This window comes from Bufo gargarizans, chromosome 6 (genome assembly GCF_014858855.1).
Source record: "Bufo gargarizans isolate SCDJY-AF-19 chromosome 6, ASM1485885v1, whole genome shotgun sequence".
Lineage (NCBI taxonomy): Eukaryota > Metazoa > Chordata > Amphibia > Anura > Bufonidae > Bufo > Bufo gargarizans.
In genome coordinates this window covers 249,770,229-249,790,304 of record NC_058085.1, presented here as the reverse complement: position 1 = coordinate 249,790,304, position 20,076 = coordinate 249,770,229, and the positions used below count along the sequence as shown (strand labels likewise).

General features: G+C 43.7%; 2 protein-coding genes across 4 annotated transcripts in view; one reads left to right on the top strand and one right to left on the bottom strand.

Moving 5' to 3' along the window:
* Positions 1-1,743, top strand: part of TMEM134 (transmembrane protein 134) — a 19,345-nt gene extending 17,602 nt beyond the window's left edge. For all 3 annotated transcript variants that reach the window (XM_044300289.1, XM_044300288.1, XM_044300290.1), the window contains one exon: positions 796-1,743. In XM_044300289.1, coding sequence (XP_044156224.1) covers positions 796-878 — 83 coding nt within the window. In that variant the 3' untranslated portion in view covers positions 879-1,743. The remainder of the gene's footprint in view (positions 1-795) is intronic.
* Positions 1,145-20,076, bottom strand: LOC122942609 (calcium-binding protein 2-like). The gene is made up of 8 exons (XM_044300287.1): positions 20,056-20,076; positions 16,031-16,087; positions 11,991-12,401; positions 10,624-10,654; positions 8,659-8,802; positions 4,888-4,997; positions 3,463-3,610; positions 1,145-1,280 (listed from the first exon to the last, which is right to left on the bottom strand). The coding sequence occupies exons 3-8, from the start codon at positions 12,297-12,299 to the stop codon at positions 1,252-1,254; spliced, it is 771 nt and encodes a 256-aa protein (XP_044156222.1). The 5' UTR covers positions 12,300-12,401; positions 16,031-16,087; positions 20,056-20,076; the 3' UTR covers positions 1,145-1,251.

Genomic DNA, 20,076 nt, shown 5'->3' with positions numbered 1-20,076 from the left:
GGTCCCTGTGGTATACAAGTAGTTAAAGAGACATCCTGTCTTCTCATGTGTCTGATTTGTGCATTGAATAGCCACATTTATGTGAAGAGTAACTGAAGTTACTGTATAGAAGGACATATTCATAATTTGTAGTCTTATCGTATACAGATCTGTGTTATCATGTGTATTGTACTCCAGAGCTGCATTCATAATTTTCCTGGTTGTTAGGGGTTGCTTGTCAACATATCTGTTGCCATATTCCAAATACAGCTCAGCTGTCCCCCTGTAATGCATAGGTGGAGACAGTCTTCCCTGCATCCCATTTATGTACATAAATGTACACAGTGACTCTACCAGCTAAATGGTGAATGTAGCTCTGGGGTATAATACCAGATGTAACTCATGATTAGCGTAGGATAAGTAATGTAATGTGTGCACTCATTACAAGCTCAATTCTGGGTTATGTAACATGTATACAGGGACTTCACCAGCAGAATAGTGAGTGCAGCTCTGGGGTATAATTCAGGATATAACTCAGGGTAATGTAACATGTACACAGTGCCTCCACAGAATAGTGAGTCCCGCTCTTGAGCATAATACAGGATATAATGGGGTCAGAACAGGGATATGTGCACAGTGACTCGTCCAGCTCTGGGGTACAAGGTACAGGATAACTAATGTAAGGTTCTGTCTTTAAACAGTTAGTGAGCTTGTTATATGGATTAATTGTATATGTAATTTTTTATTTTTTTTTGGGGGGGGGGGGGGGGGGGGTGGACAGGCCACTGATGTTGGTTGTTTGCTCTTTGTCTGCAGTATACCACGTCATATTTATATACTGTGCTGTGAGGGGCCGACATGGTTTCCAGTTTTTCTACCTCCCGTATTTTGACAAGTGATTCAACCAAAAACTTCTGACCTTCAACACACTGAATGCCAAAACACTATGGAGACCACTCATTGGGAATGGACCACTAGAGGGCAGTGCCCACGGCTGCTGCCTCTCTCAGTATCACATGCCACAATGGAAGGATCGAGGATCTCCTTAACCTCTGTAGCCAATATTTCTGTGACACATTTGCAGAAATCTGCTTTTTAATTTAATGACATGCATATTTTTACATTGTTTGTAAGTGTTTAATGGATTGATAAAGACGTAGAAAGATTTTACTACAAAAAACTTGTATGCACTTTAATAGTAGTACTCAGAATGCACAGTCACTGCAGGAGATGAATGTCCAGAGCTTTTCATTTTTCCATGAGCTTCATAACTTATCTTGACGACAGCATCATGACAAACTCTGAAAAAAAAAAAAAAAAACAGGAAAGAATGACGGACGTTGTCTTGTCAGTATTGGACGAGTTCAGCACTTCTCAGGGTATGTGTGTCAGCATCAAAAGGGGCTTCCAGGATTCAAAAATGTCTTAGAAATGGTACCACTCCTGTCCGTGACCTATCCATGTGCTCAAATGGGAATGATCTGCAATACCAGGCACAGCCCATGGACAAGAGGGGCACTGTTTCTTTGGGGGGGGGTGGAGCAATTTCACTTTTTTTTTTTTTTTTTTTTTTTTTTTTTTTTTTTTTTTTTTTCCTTCTAATCCTGGACAAGCCCTTGAAACCTCACTCTGGATTTCGCTGGTACATTTAAAGGGAACCTGTCATCCTGAAAACGCAATGTAAGGTGCAGACAGAATATTATAGACCAGGAGAAGCTGAGCATATAGTTTTGTCGAAAAGATTTAGTGTAATTTATCATTTTATACATTTAAATTCCTGCTTATTCTGGGCTTTGAAGTCAAGTAGGCGGACCTATGTGTGACAACTGTCTCTTGAAGGCTGTCAATCACTGATAGGACCGCCTCCTTGACTTCAAAGCCCAGAATGAGCAGGAAGTTAAATGCATAAAAGGCAAAATCTAATAAATCTTTTCCTACAAAACTATATATCAATCTGCTCAGCTCCTCCTGCTCTATAACATGCTGCCTTCAGGTCAGACACCATGTTCAATGTGATGGGTTCCCTTTAAGGAGATATGATGGAATCACCCACATCTACTAACACTGTGCCTTGGTCCCCAGACTGCACTATAGATACATACTACTGTACCTGTGTGGTTTGCAGGAGCCATGAATCTTGATTACTAAATGTCATACGTGTGACTTCTTTTAAATGTTTTTAATAAAAAATGAAACAAATGAGATCTGTGTTTCTGAATATACAGTTGTTTTCTTACACATGTTCGGCCTGCTCGATTCATTACTTACACTGGTCTGCTAAGTTAGTGAACCTTTCCAAGAAATGATCATTCAGCTCCAAGCGATTATAAGTGCTCATTATCTTTTGTCAGGCCATTTGTTCTTGGATCCCAGCAGATCCTCTCACTTCATATGGGATCCGTTGGGGTTCCAGTATTTAGCACCCAATCTTTTTTTGATGTGACATACGTCTGTATATCACATCCTCATTTACTCTTGCCACACAGCAGAAGGCCCCCATGTGTGGAATATGTATACACCTACGATCCCCAGGTACTGTGCAGAAGAGAATCCCTCCAGGGACGATGTAGGCTTTCCCACTAAAGGTAACACATCAGTATGTGTCATAAATGTTTGATAGGTAGTTGTCCCATCTCAAGGACCCCACCTTAATCCACCTTGTGAAGTTGTCACCACATCCAGTCAGAGCCTGAATGGAGAGGTGACCAAGCATGTCTATAACATCTATTCTAGTTCATTTGACTAGGACCCCATTCACACGAACATATTTTTGCTCCGCATCGGATTCATTTCAATGGGGCTGCAAAAAAAAATGCGGGCATCACACTCTGTGCTGTCTGTTCCACAGCTTTGTAAAAAGGATAGAACATGTCCTATTCTTGTCCGTTTTGCAGCATGCACAGTCGTTGGGGACCGAAATTTGCGGTCATGGAGGCATGGAGAGAAACCTTGCTTCCGTTCCACATGTAATGATGCAGGGTGCACACAGCCGATGCCTGCATATTGCAGACCCGCTGTTTGTGGGCCTCAATACGGGCATGGCCAGGCAATGGCCACATGCATTAGCCCTTACAATGGGTCCACACAAAAAAACAACTGGTTCAACAAAGACGACGTCTGTAGTTTTTTGCGGACCGCAACACATATATGGTCGTGTAAATGCTCTCAAGTCACAGACCTCTTGACAAACTTGAATAGCGTTCCTGTGAGCTAACGTAACGTTCCTCTGCTTCCAGTGCACTTTGCAATATGCTGAGGTCCTGGGATATGTTGCCAACTCACAAAGTCTATTTATGCAACAAAGATAAATAAATCCTGCACATCCGATAAAGTCTTCAGCTTTATTCCAATTCCTAGAAATGTTGCAGCAAATATACCAGCCACACTTCCCGCCATCACTTTTAAATGTTTGATGGGAGATACTAGACACAGGTTGTCCTCTAGCATCTATGACCAGATGTTTGTAAGATACAGGATACTCACCATCAAAGTCAACTCTTCCATCGCCGTTCAGATCTACATCATGAATAATTTCCTGGATATCACTTGGATTCAGCGATTCTCCTAAGAAACTCTGAGCAGCATCTTGCAACTCTAAGCCACTAATATGGCCATCTCCATTGACATCAAACTGGCAGACAAAATGAGGAAAAAGTTCAAAGAAGGATGGTGAAATAAAGTGGATGAGATTATAAAAATATGGCTGCTTCCTGCCAGAAACAGCGCCACTTTCATCCTTGGGCTGTGTCTGGTATTGTAGGTACACTTAAATTAGATGTTGCTGCAATACCAGAACCAGGCACAGCCAGTGGTTACAAGCAGCCATGTTTATGAGAAGCTCCTCCAACAACTTATACAACTTACTTACCAACAACTACCATAAAATGAGGGTATAAACCTCCTATGGGAGGCTTCTGATGGTAATGTGTAGTTGGGTATACCTTCAGTGCTGTCATTACCAGTCTCTCATTTGAGAGCCATAGCCACTATATCAAATGGCTCAACTGCAGGGAGACTAGAGATGTAAACTCCATCTGTGGCCATAATTAGGGATGAGCGAATCGACTTCGGATGAAACATCCAAAATTGATTTGCATAAAACTTCGTTCTAAGGGTCCATTCACGCGTCCATAAGTGTTTTGCGGATCAGCAAAACGCAAACATCGGCAATGTGCTTTCTGCATTTTGTGGTCCGCACATCACCGGCACTTAATAGAAAATGCCTAATCTTGTCCACAATTGCAGGGAACGGAAGTGCAGATCTGCAATTCTGGAGCCGAACAGCACATAGTGTGGCCCCATAGAAATGAATGGGTCTGCAATTCCTTTCTGCAAAATGTGGAACAGAATTGCGGACGTGTGAATGGAGCCTAATGCTGTACAGAACCTAACCAGAGTTTGGGAAATGTTTTTTTACAGTACAAATTAATTGATGAAGTTATTGCACAAAGTCTCGCTAGACTTTGCGAAGAAATATCTTCGGCTCATCGGAGCCAATACATTCTAATACTGTACGGAGCTCCGTACAATATTAGAGCAAAGTTTTATGCGATTCGCTCATCCCTAGCCATAATGCCACCGATGAATATACTAGGGCAGAAGGTAAGTTCCCTAGACTCCTGGATGCTGTGGGAGAGTAAACACTTAAGCCTCATTCACACATCAGTGTTTAGTCAGTGATTTCCATCAGTGATTGTGAGCCAAAACCAGGTGCAGCTCTAAACACAGAACAGGTGCCACTCTTTCCCTTAAACCTTATGTCTATGGAGGCTCCAATCCTGGTTTTGGCTCACAATCACTGATGGAAATCACTGACGTGTGAATGAGGTTTTGTACTCTGCACACTGCCCTAAATAGGGAATTAATTTTTTTTTTTTACGTGCTTCAATTTCGGTAAAATATTCTCACTTCTCTAAATGCAATCTTCAGCTCTCGTACTCCCACCATGTTTTCGGTTTCTGCCAGCATCTTTGGTCCAATCAATTCCACAAAGTCTTCGAAGTCCACACGACCGCCCACTATGCAGAGCAATGAAAAACATTAGAAAGTTATATTGATAAAAGCAGTACAGATGTCACGTGGAGGTTGCTTTCCTTTTTTTTACCCCCACCATATTTATATTGTGTATTGAAATGTTAGTCCAGGGCTGTACTATGAAAGTGGGAATTTGATGTATATGAGGGTGGCAGAAGAGGTGTAGCTGATAAAGTTCGAGGAAAAATACCACTGTAGCCGATGGGAGTTGGGTCCATCCAAAATGATAAAGGAGGGTGAGTTTTCCACCTTTACTATAGTGTCTGAGCCTGTTTTTAGGCGGAAAATGCTGTTTTAGACAGTCTTAATTCTTTTTTGTCTCATTTACTCCTGAAAATGTACCTGTTTTGGTGGTATTAGTGCCTTGTTCGCCTATTTTAGATTTTTTTTGATTAATTCAGAAGTTTTCTAACTTTTGAGCCTATTTTCTGACCTATTTATGTAGGTGCTCCTTATTTTGTGCCTGATTTATTTATAGAAACAGTCTAATTTCTACTCCACTACAGCTCTTAAAGGGGTTTTCTGGGATTCCGGATAGGTCATCCGTATCTGATCGGTGGGGGTCTGACACCTTTGACCCCCCCCCCCCTGCCGATCAGCTGTTTGAAAAGGCAGTGGCGCTCACTCTGCTTTTCCTAGGCTGAGTGACAACACATTCATGTTTCATGTGTCATGTGGCCTAAGTGTAGCTCAGCCCCATTCTAGTGAATGGGGCTGAGCGCGATACCAAGGACAGCCTCTATAAAAATCTTGGAAAACCCTTTTAGGTTTTAAAGGGGTTGTCCAAGATTTTAATATAGATCTATCTATAGGGTAGGCCATCAATATCATTTCAGCAGGGGTCTAATAACTGCCTCCCCCTGTCGATCAGCTGTTCTTGAGCAGCGGAAAGTCGGCGTCAGAAAGACACAGCTCCATCTATTCTGCCGTGGATGGATATCCCACTTCAGGGGGAGCAGTGCTGCAGTTAGCAGCTCCATCCAGCACACAATTTCATATTGGCAGACAACATTTAAAGGGGTTGTCCCACAAAAGATATTCTACCGTTTTCAAACCAACACCTGTAACTGAAAATGTAGTATAGCCAGTAAGTTATTCAATTAAATCATACCTGTATAGTGCCACTTGCTGTTTGCTCTTTTCTCTAATTTCTCTGCCGCCAGCTGCAGCAGATAGAACACAACTCCTGAGAAAGGACATGCCTCCTGACCTGGCAGATTAAAATAAATCTAGCAGAGCAATAGGAACACTGAATGGAGAGGTCTCTGGATCCATGTGAGGTACATGGCTGGTTCTAGCTTTCTTAGTCCTCATTCAGATGGAAATAGTGTTTTGCGTATCCAAAACATGCGTTCCGCACATGGCTGCAACCATAAAAGAAATTGCCTATTCTAGCAGACAAGAATAGGACATGCTCTATCTTTTCCGTGGAGCCGCGGAACGGAACCACAGATGCGGATATCTCCATTGAAATGAATGGGTCCACACCCGTTACTCAAAATTGTGGAATGGGTGTGGGACCCGTTCATACAGCCGTCTGAATGGGCCCTTAGAAAGACGTTGTCATGTACTGTGTGATGTTTGATTTTCATTCTTTACATTAATCATGGAATAACCCCTATATCTGGCTGAGGCAAGAGTGAAGCTGCACCAGACAACCACCATATCAGTCTGCTATAAAACTCCTGGCAAAAAGTTCACATTTCAGCAGGACAATGATCCCAAACATAAGGTCAAAGCAACAGAGGAAGAGCGATAACGTGAATGACCGAGTCAAAGTCCAGATCTCAGTCCAATCTAGAATCTGTGTCACTGTGCAAAGTACTGGTCTGAAGGGTTGAATACTTATGCAGGGAGCATTTTTCAGTTGTGAGTTTGCAGATTTACTTGTTTGTAATAAAAAAATTATATAGAGAGAAATCAGTCTTTTTTAATACTTGAATACTTTTTGTAAGGAACTGATCATAAACACAATAAGCCACTATACCTACACTATACCTGAGAGGGAAGATAAGTGTCATAAGTGACTGACCGTACGTGTTGCCCAGAGGTCTATCCCAAGGAATAAGATTATTTGTACTTGTCCCCAGTGAACACCTAAATCTGTGGATTCCAGTAAGCCTACTGCTAAAGCTTTTAATCTACAGTAATTGCTAATTTATCAGGGACTTCACTTTTTCTCTTGCAGGTTGCTGCACATGTGACTTGTCAATCATTAATGGGTTATCCAGGAATAGATAAAAAAAAAAAAAAAAAACACCGCCCTGTCTCTGTTAAAGTGAATGGGGTTGAGCTGCAATACCGCACACTGCTCATGGGGCAAGAGTGCCTCTGTTTCTTGAAAATAAAAAGTTAATTTCACAAATATATTTGGTCTTCATCCTCCATCTGAAACCCCTTATGTACATTTGGGGGCACAGGTAGGATAACATGTACATTATGAGTCATAATAAAAATTATGTATATGTGGTAGACAAAAAAAGGCAATTTTATAATCCATATAGAAGTTGGTCTACTTTTTACAATTATCTTTTGTTAGAAGAGTCCTCCATAAAATAAGTTGACCCCAGTTTTTCCCACTGCTTGGATCCCCAGCAATCAGTGGATTGCCCTTGTTACATAGAGATATGATAGGTCTTCCACTGAGTGACATGCTCTTCATAGAAACTCCCTGTTTTGTCTAACTGATATATGTCTTCCTTGTTATGGTGTTTTATAAACCAGACAACCTTAACCCCTTCTTAACCACTCACTGTAAATTTATGGCTGAGTCAAGTCTTTAAAGATTACACCCATTTGTAAGCACAGCAGGCACCACAGATGGCGGGTTTCTGCTGTTTTAAATGGTAGAGACCCGGGGCTAATGTCTATGATTGGCGATAACTCAGATCGTAGACATTTAACCCCTCAGATGCCATGGTTAAATGTGACCATGGCATCTGAGAGCTAAGAAACCCAGGAGCGCGCATTCCCCTTAGTAGTAATAGGTCTAAGCCTGTACACGGCTTCCAGGCCTATTACTGGTGTATTCCAATGCAGGTCGGCAGCACTGCATTGACATATACTAAATAGAAATGGAAATTTGATGATTCCTTATTATTTGGTCCTTGGGGACCTAAAAAAAAGGTGGGGGGGGGGGAGTATAAAATAACAATAATTAAAAATAAAACTTCAAACCACCCCCTTCTCCAGAATAAAAAATAAACACAAAAATAGATATAACACATAGGGAACGCTGTAAAAATGAAGAATTTTTCTTCAGCTTCCCACTACATTATATGCAACAATAAATGGTGTCATTATGTGAATGGAAAAATAAAAAGGTTATGGCTCTGGGAATGCAGAGAGTGAAAATTGAAAATGCAAAAAAAACCTTCTGGGCAAAAAGGGTTAAAGGAGATGTCAATGTAATCCTGATACACTATGTTATGCCCAGTGCAGTTCCTAAGGGATGAGCATGACACAGGCCCTGCACTATACATAGAGTGTTCCTTTAAACATCTTTACAAACTCTTACCATATAGTTGGTGAGTTCTTTAGAAAAGGGACAAGTATTGCTCACAGGTAAGTGCAGGCTCCTGACTACAGTGTCCCCTCTACTGCCCTCAAAGTAGCAAAACGTGAAATGGAAAGTAGATCACTTACTCCTCATTTTTATATGCTGGGAGATCTCAATCAATTCCATTTCGGTTGGCATATATCCCATCGTCCTCATGCACTCGCCCAGTTCTTTGTACCCAATGAATCCATCTTGATCAGCGTCAAACTCCAAAAAGGCATCATGTAATTCTGTAAAGAGGCATTCAAGTATCAGAACAGAGGAGATAAAGTAAAATTCATTAATTAAATTCAAGATATATGAAGACAACTTTTGGAACCACTGCTGGTCAGCTTCACCAAGGCAAAGCCCCCACTGTCCATACTCAAATAGGATAGAATAGGTCTGGCACAGAGGAAGTCACTCTTAGTATCTGTCTGCTCCACTTATTAGAGTGGTTCGCAAACAGGTCATCCCTTCTCTATGACCTCCATGTGCCTAGTGGCCAGTGTGAGAACAGGATAATTAATAACCAGGGGTGCACCACCAATGAGGCCAAGTGAGGCGATCGCCTCAGGAAGCACCAGGGAGGGGCAAGTGGGGGGGGGCAGCAGAAGGGCCATGGGCAATGAGTGCTTTCATTGTGGCAAAGGGGTTAGGTTAAGAAATTGGCATGGGGGGGCGCTGTCTTAGTTTTCACCTCAGGCAGCAGAAAGGCTAGGTGCACCCCTGGTAATAACTAACTGATTGCTAGGGTCTGACCTCACTGATCCTCAGTATGGGAGTCCCATGTCCTCGTCCTGATGAAGCATGCGCTATGCTGCTTCATTCATTCACTATGGGACTACAGCAATCAGACCCCTACCGATTAGTTAGCTATACACTACTACAGTATGTCGATAAGGGATGAAGTTAATACTTTGCACAACCCCTTTGTTGGATAGGCCATTAATGCTTCACCATTGAGCAGTTGATCTCAGGGCGTCCCCTGAACAGCACAAGGAAGTAAATGGGACAAGGAGTAATCTTCATTTTGCTGTTTGGTGGTGTTCTCAAAGGTAATTGTTAAAGTATCAGAATTAGATACCATGGTATAAACTAACTTGTTTGGCTCTATTCATACCCGCAATGTAACTATAAGGCCTCATGCACACGACGGTTGTTGTGGTCCGCATCTGAGCTGCATTTTTTGCGGCTCGGGTGTGGACTCATTCACTTCAATGGGGCCGCAAAAGATGCGTACAGCACTCCGTGTGCTGTCCGTATCCATTGCTCCCTTCCGTCGCCCCGCAAAAAAAAATAGCATGTCCTATTCTTGTCCGTTTTGCAGACAAGAATAGGCATTTCTACAATGGGTTCCTTTCTGCAAATTGCGGAAGGCACACAGGCGGCTTCTGTTTTTTGCGGATCCGCAGTTTGCGGACAGCAAAAAAAGGAACGGTCGTGTGCATGAGGCCTTACTCAGTGTAAAGTGCCAGAATAGAGTAGGCCCATACTCTGAAGAACATATCCAAAATAAGTGTTTTGTGTGAGTTTAAAGGGCTTGTCCAGAATCCACTTAAAGGGAACCTCTCATGTTAAACTGACCTGAAGGCAGAAGTTTTACAGAATCTTTTCCCATAAAACTATATAGTAATCTGCTCAGCTTATCCTGCTCTATAACAGGCTGCCTGCAGCTTACATTGCATTTTCATGGTGACAGGTTCCCTTTAAACGAGTATGAGTCGCAAAACCATGGACAGCCTATGAAGAAAAGGCGCATTGTTTCTAAAAAAAAAGCTGAGCTTTTTTGTAATCCCGGACAATTCCTGTAAAGTTACTGAACCTGAAAGGGCTTATTTAAACCCTTGTAAAAGACATTTACTTGTTTCCAATTTCATAAATCAAAGCAGAAGCAAAGATTAAAAAATCTTTAATGTAATTTTTTTTAATGTAATTTCAAAATATAATGTCTTGACCTCTGATTTCCTACTTATCAAGCATCACAGTATTAAGCAAATACAGAGAATCACAAGAGGACACTCCGGGGTTACATAACAAGTTACTCCTAAGCTTCTCAAGCACAGACTCACCATCCATCTCTTCCGGGGCCAAATCCCTCTCCTACATGGTAGAAATAATGGAGACCATTAGAGACTGCTTGAGTATAGCATGTTACATATTCTAGCATTAGATACAGCACATTGGTTGAAATCTCGCTCATGAGGGCACCTCATTGTCTCTTTATAGCATGTCAAAGCTGCAATATCACACACGATCTATGGACTACAGGGGCACTGTTCCTGGAAAAATCATGTCATGCAAACCCTTTTTATGCCTAAACTAAGGAGGGTTGATTTATTCTTCATGGACTGGAGGAACACAGAAATAAATCTGGAGAAACAAAAGTTAATAGTGGCACATATATGACCATTGAAGAACCAATTAGCCTTCAAATCAGAGAAGCAATAAATCGCACCTAAATAGAAATGTGACATTGAAGGTTTTAGGCTCACACTTGCGTTATGGTAGGGCCATCATTACCGAAGCATGGGTCTGTCAAGTTTCTGTCTTTTTTTTAACTCGCTACATGCTGTTATGGCCACCAATAAGCAACGTGAGCCTTACAAAAAAGATCCTTAGATAAAATGAAAATAGTAAAAGACTGCTTGATTTTGTGAGTTGTCTCACCATAGACACTGGTGGCTTATTGACAGAAAGATGTGGTGGTGGCACTAGGAAAATGCCATGTTTTGAGTTAGCCCCATGGTAAATGACTATTATAGCCTGACCATGCTCTCTCTGAAGAAAGCTGAGTGGAACCAATAGTGTTATAATGTTTAGTGGCGGTCACCAATGTCTATCCTTAGATTGTGGTGCCAGATATTGAGAGGAGTCCTGGAGACCAGAGATACCTCTATGGTGTGTACATGGTAATTTCAGACAACCTTATTGTGGGGAACAGTAGGATCTTATTATGCTGAGTTTGCGTATATTAGTACAGAACTGATTAAGGCCAAATATTTGTATATAAACACCATCTTAATGAGTCCTATAGATGATGATAATTGTTAAAGGGGCTGTCCAGCCTTTACTAAGTCAAGGCCTACCCTTAGGATAAGCCATCACTAGCTGATTTGCGGGGTCCTACATCCCCGCCAATTACATGTTCAGGTGTACTTTTATCACCTGAAGTTGGTGCCAGAACTACACAGTTCCGGTAACCTTGTAGTGGCCTATCCTAAGGTTAGACCATCAGTAACGATCATACAACCCATTATGAGACATGAAGGGAATGTCAGCAACAGACAGATGATACATATATGACATACATTGCACATCCTGTAATACTTTGTCCCATCAGCGGTCTCAGTGGCCATCTGTCGCTATCATTAAAGGCCCTATTAAATACTGGACATCTTATTCCAGTACTGTACATGAAGACACTCAGTTCACCTACCTTGCTGAAAAGTGAATTCAGGAATGGAGAATATGTCTTAGTTGTGATGCTCTGTGCGTCGCTTACTCTCTTGCCTTTGTGGTGGTGACCTTTACCATTTGTATTGTGTCTATCATCGTGGCCATGGTGTGGGCTCTTCCTCTGATGACCTCCCCCTGTTACAGTCTTTTGGTCTCCTTCGTGATGACCGGCTTTTGCGTCTTTTTTGCCACTGGCCTCTTCTCCACTTTTGCTTCTTTCCCCAGTGTGGCTTTTTGCCACGTCTTTTTCTGGGGTGCTAGATGTCTTAGTTCCAGTGTTGTGAGACATAAGATGGTTTCAGATGGACTGTTAGTAGCTTACTGACAGAGTGTTGTTCGGACCAGTAAAGCACACAAAGGATTACCAGTAATCTAATAACATCAACTTGTTCTGAGCCATGTAAAAGAGTTTAAAGAGATTAGCGATGGGACATGTGACCAGCACCTTGCTCTTCCTATACATAACATACAGAACATATCCATAGCCAGTCTGCATTGCTAGATTCCAATACTGTACTACAGTTTATCTTAATATACAGTTAAAAGAAAATTAACAAAACCTTTTGTAATTACTTAAAAGGGTTATGCAGCAAAATATATTTATGACTTATCCTCTGGTACCCCCACCGACCAGCTCTTAGAGGAGGTCTTGAGTGCCGCAGCCTGTTCCTAGGCCATGTGACATCACTGTACATCGTTCACATGGCCTAGTTGCAGCTCAGCCCCAGTCATTGGGGCTAAGCTGCAATACCAAGCACAGCCACTATACGATGTATGACGCTGTCCTTTGAAAGCTGCTGGTAGCCAGCATCGCTCACCAGGGCTCTGGTGAAGGCAGAAGCTCCCTGAAACAGCTGATTGGCAGGGGTGCTGGGACTTGGATCTCGCTAATGTGATAATGATGACTAGTGTTGAGCGAAGTGAGCTTCAGATGATTCATCCGAATTCGCTTTGTTCAAAACTTTGGAATAATACTGTACGGAGATCCGTCTCCATACAGTATTAGAATGTATGGGCCCCGATGAGCTGAAGTAAGCTATTGGCAAAGTTGAGCGTATCTTCGTTAAATAACTTCAGTTGTTGATTTTTAAAGTGGAAAACCACTTTAAAATTTGAAACCAAACTTGGGTTCTGTTCCGACTAGCACCTCGGAACCGAATCCGAAGTCACTCGCGACTTCGCAAATAACTTACTTCGGCTTATCGGAACTTATACATTCTAAAACTGTATGGAGACAGATCTCCGTACAGTATTATTCCGAAGTTTTGAACGAAGCGACTTCGCATGAAGCATCCGAAGCTTGCTTCGCTCAACACTAATGATGACTTAGGCCTCATGCACACGGACGTTTTTTTTCACGGTCCGCAAAACGGGGTTCCGTTGGTCCGTGATCCGTGACCGTTTTTCCGTCCGTGGGTCTTCCTTGATTTTTGGAGGATCCACGGACATGAAAAAAAAAGTCATTTTGGTGTCCGCCTGGCCGTGCGGAGCCAAACGGATCCGTCCTGAATTACAATGCAAGTCAATGGGGACGGATCCGTTTGATGTTGACACAATATGGTGCCATTTCAAACGGATCCGTCCCCATTGACTTTCAATGTAAAGTCTGGAGTTCTGTTATACCATCGGATTGGAGTTTTCTCCAATCCGATGGTATATTTTAACTTGTAGCGTCCCCATCACCATGGGAACGCCTCTATGTTAGAATATACTGTCGGATATGAGCTACATCGTGAAACTCATTTCCGACAGTATATTCTAACACAGAGGCGTTCCCATGGTGATGGAGACGCTTCAGGTTAGAATATACAAAAAAACTGTGTACATGACTGCCCCCTGCTGCCTGGCAGGTGCTGCCAGGCAGCAGGGGGCAGACCCCCCCCCCCCTGTTTTTAACTCGTTGGTGGCCAGTGTGCGCACCCCCCTCCCTCCCTCTATTGTTTTAATACATTGGGGCCAGTGTGCGCGCGCCCCCCAACCCCCCCTCTATTATTTTAATACATTGGGGCCAGTGTGCGCGCGCCCCCCCAACCCCCCCCCCCTCCCTCCCTCTATTGTTTTAATACATTGGGGCCAGTGTGCGCGCGCCCCCCCAACCCCCCCTCCCTCCCTCTCTCTATTGTTTTAATACATTGGGGCCAGTGTGCGCACCCCCCCAACCCCCCCCCCCCCCCCCCCTTCCTCCCTCTATTGTAATCATCATCGGTGGCAGCGGAGTAGAAGATTTTCATACTTACCTGCTTCTTGCTGCTGCGATGTCTGCGTCCGGCCGGGAGCTCCTCCTACTGGTAAGTGACAGCAATGCGCCGCACAGACCTGTCACTTACCAGTAGGAGGAGCTCCCGGCCGGACACAGACATCGCAGCAGCAAGAAGCAGGTAAGTATGAAAATCTTCTACTCCGCTGCCACCGATGATGATTACAATAGAGGGAGGGAGGGGGGGGGGGGGGGGTTGGGGGGGTGCGCACACTGGCCCCAATGTATTAAAACAATAGAGGGAGGGAGGGGGGGTTGGGGGGGCGCGCGCACACTGGCCCCAATGTATTAAAACAATAGAGGGAGGGAGGGGGGGTTGGGGGGGGGCGCGCACACTGGCCCCAATGTATTAAAACAATAGAGGGAGGGAGGGAGGGGGGTGCGCACACTGGCCACCAACGAGTTAACAACAGGGGAGGGGGGGGGGCCGCACAATGATATTCAAACTGGGGAGGGGGGGGGGGGTCTGCCCCCTGCTGCCTGGCAGCCCTGATCTCTTACAGGGGGATATGATGGGGTTAATTGTACTATCATATCCCCCTGTAAGAGATCGGGTGCTGCCAGGCAGCAGGGGGCAGTCTTGTACAAAGTTTGCAGTGTATTCTAACTAGAAGCGTCCCCATCACCATGGGAACGCTTCTGTGTTAGAATATACTGTCGGAAATGAGTTTTCACGAAGTGAAAACTTAGATCAGAAAAAGCTTTTATGCAGACGGATCTTCGGATCCGTCTGTATGAAACTAAAACCTACGGCCACGGATCACGGACACGGATGCCAATCTTGTGTGCATCCGTGTTCTTTCACGGACCCATTGACTTGAATGGGCCCGTGAACCGTTGGCCGTGAAAAAAATAGGACAGGTCATATTTTTTTCACGGCCAGGAAACACGGCTCACGGATGCGGCTGCCAAACGGTGCATTTTCCGATTTTTCCACGGACCCATTGAAAGTCAATGGGTCCGTGAAAAAAAACGGAAAATGGCACAACGGCCACGGATGCACACAACGGTCGTGTGCATGAGGCCTTATCCTGAGGATGTTATCATTATCTTTTCCAGAACAATGCCCTTAAGAGTCCTGACCTTAAAGAGGACCTGTCACCAAAAAACGCAAAGCAATCTGACAGCACTATATATAGAGTAGGAGAAGCCGAGCAGATTGATATAAATTTTTGTTGGAAAAGATTCAGTAAAACCTGTAATTTATACATTTATATCTCTTCTTTTTCTACCTTCTGTGAACAGCATTGGCACAGGGAGGAGGGGTTATCAGTGACTGTGTATAAGTGTGCATGGAGAGATAGCGGTCAGTCACTGGTACAGGGCCGTTTGAAGGAATTTGGGGGCCCCACCTTACGCACGCAAAACCTACAGGAACCACAGTATAGCCATACAGTTTAAGTTCACCCACACTTTATATAAATAAAAAAGGAGGTTTACAGTGCAAATACCGCTGTTGCATTTAATGTGCATGAAATTTAAACATTTTCAACAAATGAACATTTGTAAAAAACACCACTGTACCATACAATCCAATACAAAATCCAATACAAAATCACAGTGAAATAAAGTTGCCACAGTGATTTTGTAGTAAAAAGATAACAGAGAGGAACGAAGCATTATCAATCATGTTAATGCTCCGTTTTCCGCTGTCTCTTTCACACAGCGGGTTACCTGCACAGGATCCGCTCGTGTTAAAGAGCCCTAAGCCCAATGCATGGCTACACTCACCCAGACCCAGTCCTAATAAAATCTGGTCCTACCTTATTCAGGGTGTTGCTGGCGTCGGCGTGATGTCCGCTGGATCCAGAACAAGGTTCCTGTGGTGATAGAGAAAAAAATTATAATCACATAAGGAAGGGATGGTGACTGCCCCTGTGGAATCACCAGCAGGGGGCGCTGTGCTGGTCCTGTAAGACTGAGCCATGCCAATGTATAGCAGGGTAATCTAGGACATTTTCCCTAGGACAATGCCCACCTTGTGATCCCTTCAAAATAGTTATGTCCTCCTTGTGGCCCCTCACAGCAGTTATACCCACCTTTGTTTCTGTCACAGAAGTTATGCCTACTTTTGTGCCCCTGTAGTTGTAGTTATGGGCATAACAGTCGCTGTAGTTATGCCCAGATATGTGCCTCCTCGCTGTAGTTATACCCAGATATGTGCCCCCTTGCTGTAGTTATGCCCAGATATGTGCTGCCTCACAGTATTTATGCCCAGATATGTGCCCCCTTACTGTGGTTATGCCCAGATATGTGCCCCCGCACAGTAGTTATTCCATATATGTGTCTGCTCACAGTAGTTATAGCCAGATATGTGCCCCTGAACAGTAGTTATATCCAGATATGTGCCCCTGAACAGTAGTTATATCCAGATATGTGCCCCTGAACAGTAGTTATATCCAGCTATGTGCCCCCTCACTGTAGTTATGGCCAGATATGTGCCCCCTTGCTGTAGTTATGCCCAGATATGTGCCCCCTCAAAGTAGTTATGGCCAAAAATATTCCCCTCACAGTAGTTATGCCCAGATATGTGCCCTCTCACAGTCGTTATGCCCAGATATGTGCCCCCTCAAAGTAGTTATGCCCAAATATATTCCCCTCACAGTAGTTATGCCCAGATATGTGCCCTCTCACAGTAGTTATGCCCAGATATGTGCCCCTCACAGTAGTTATGCCCAGATATGTGCCCCTCACAGTAGTTATGCCCAGATAGGTGCCCCTCACTGCCTCACAGGATCTGAGAATCTGCTGCTGGAGATTTCTGAAGTCACTATCTTCCAAGAGCAGGCCTCCAAGGCTGAAGTGAGCCGGGCAAGCTCTATTATGGCATAACAGAGATTTAATAAACTGGAAAATGGTAACAATCTTACTAGGTGGAGGATAGAAAAAACTCTCAGTATAATGATACCAGGAACATCCATGGTGTGCAATTCTTCAGATGCTAAGCACAGAATCCGGGTCCAGGCTGTACTGGACATCACTATGGCCTACAAGTTACCAGACGTTGGGGATACTCCCCATAGGCTGCAACTAAAATAAAACTAGGAACATTCATCCTGCCATGGTGTTTAATAGGGATTCTCCAGGAATAAAAAAAAGAAAAAAAGAAAATACTTACATGCGCATACTGCACATCACACATGTTATTACATCCAGGCACATAGTCCACATCACACATGTTATTACATGCAGACACATAGTCCACATCACACATGTTATTACATGCAGACACATAGTACACATCACACATGTTATTACATACAGGCACATAGTACACATCACACATGTTATTACATGCAGACACATAGTACACATCACACATGTTATTACATACAGGCACATAGTACACATCACACATGTTATTACATACAGGCACATAGTACACATCACACATGTTATTACATACAGGCACATAGTACACATCACACATGTTATTACATGCAGGCACATACTACAAATCACATATGCACTCAATTTCATGCAGGATTCCTGGGGCTCCATCATGCAGTGGAAGGGCAGTCCTGCAGCTAGTAACTCTGCCTCTCCTGACAACCCTCCCCCTCCGACCTCGGTCCAGACTACATAGCTGCATCATTTACTCCAGCTCTGGCTGTTTACACACCAGCAGCTGTGTAAATAAGAGGGTAAGGGTTAACAGGGCACCAGCTAGCCATGGGGAAGGGGGGCAGTGACCAGCAGTTCTAACTGCAATGTCGGCTCCTCTGATCAGGAGCAGCTGGGAGGAGGAGTCTTCTTATGATGTCTTCAGGCTGCTGTGTGCCGGACCGCAGGGCTGGCAGCAGGATTAGACGTCACCAGCAGCACTGCTGCTCATTGGCTGCCTGCTACAGAAGTCAGGAGACTAGAGTAAGAGATCGTTGTGCCCGGGCCTGTGCCGCACAGGATTAAAAACCCGGACTGTCCGGGTGAATCCCGGACGGGTGGCAAGCCTACAGAGGCTCTCTATAGAGCGCTCAGGCGGCTGCAGCCTTAAAGGAAGCAAAACAAGCACTGGCTCTGCTTGGGGCCCCGGGCCAGCTCGGGGCCCCAAGCAATTGCTTGTTTTGCCTGTCTGTTAGCGACGGGCCTGCACTGGTAACCCCTCGTCCCTGTACCGATGGCGCTTCACAGGGCTGCAGATGGAAATGGAAAAATTACAAGTTTTGCTGAATATTTTCCCACAAAAATATAGATCAGTCTGCTCAGCGACTCCTGCTCTGTATCATGGAGCTTTCAGATTGCATTTAATTTTTTTGTGACAGGTCCTCTTTAAGTCCAGTTTCAGACGAGTGTGTTCACTATGAGAAACAGCTTTGTGTGGGGGCGCAAATTACTGTTGTAAATAGGGTTGAGCAAATCGAAGCTAATGAATCCAAATTTCTTGGTGCTTTGTGGTAACAAATAATTTTTTTCTGAAATGGCAGAAAAAAATTTAAATATATACTGTCACCTGAAGGAAACTTTTTTTTCAATCAAGATGGCCATGACAGCCTCTCCATGATCAAATGGATGCGGTGAGTGTATATTTTTTAACCCTCTGATAGGCTGAATGTGGGTTCAAAGGATGGGGGCTTAATACCAATTTTTATACCAATGGGTCGTTGGAATCCCAGCTTGTACATCCTTGGAGCCTAAAGGCCCTATTACACACCAAATACTCATCCCAACCCGCTTTAATAAGATCGAGTCTACTAATAAGAGACACTATTGCCACTTGGAAGGAAATCCGCAAAATTTTTAAATTGCCCTTTTCCCTCTCCAAATATATGCCGCTATGGGGTCATCCGGAATTTCCAGCGGGTACCCAACTTAAACACTCTAAGGCCTGGAGAGATACGGGCATCATGAAGGTTTCAGACTTATGGCATACACAAAATCAGCGTTTTTATACATATGCTGAGCTGAGTGAGAGGCTTCCCTTGAGAGGCCCTCAGCATATTTTTGCTTTTCTTCAAGTAAAGAGCTTTTTATACACTAGAATACAAGACCCCAGAGCGGTGTTCTCTATGAGTGACTTTGATCGCGTTATAGGGCAGGGAACAACAAAAAAATGATTATCAGAGCTGTACCAAGGGATCAGTGAAACCAAGCAAAAACCTCTTGAGGAGACTCTCTTCTCATCCTGGAATAACGTTTTCCCAGACATAGAGGCACAGAAAAAAATACTACAAGGATGGGAAAAAATTAGAAAGGTAGTTTTTAACGAGGGTTGGAGGGAAACACAGTACCGATTAATGCACAAGGCAATCTACGGCTTTCGCTTCTCCTCTCAGTCTCAAAAGCAGGACAGACTGACGTGCTGCCCAAAATGTCACTTAGATGGATCAGATATGGTACACGGAATCTGGTCTTGCCCCAAGTCAGTGAGATTCTGGGAATCCATGAAACAGCAAAATTACTTGGAAGTAAATATACCTATCATTCCTGAGTTCATTCTGTTTCATGCCCTCCCGGAAAATAGGCACGTGCAGCCAATTATTCACATTATTGTCTTAGCAGCTAAGCGATGTATATTAAACAGCTGGCTCCGACCACAATTGCCTACAATGAATGACGTGCTTCAGCATGTCAAAAAATGCTTTGACATGGAGAGAATAGAGGCGAACTCCCTTAGAGGAAAACGTATCGAGGTCTTTTTCAAAAGATGGGAAAGTTTTATGTTGGTAGCCTACTCCAACCTGGAGCTGAAGGAGTTAATGTCACCCTTTGTGTCCTCTGAATGGTATTTAAAGCGCAAAATAGCGGGAACCCTAAGAAGGTTGCTAGCTGATTAAGGTATAGTACTTACTGGAATCCGGTATACTGGGCG

Coding starts and splice junctions, on each gene's coding strand:
- LOC122942609 (XM_044300287.1), bottom strand. CDS start 12,299: ATGTCTCACAACACTGGAACTAAGACATCTAGCACCCCAGAAAAAGAC. Junction 10,655..11,990: donor TGAATTCACTTTTCAGCAAG/GTAGGTGAACTG, acceptor TCTACCATGTAG/GAGAGGGATTTGGCCCCGGA. Junction 1,281..3,462: donor TGGAAGAGTTGACTTTGATG/GTGAGTATCCTG, acceptor TTTTTTTTTCAG/AGTTTGTCATGATGCTGTCG.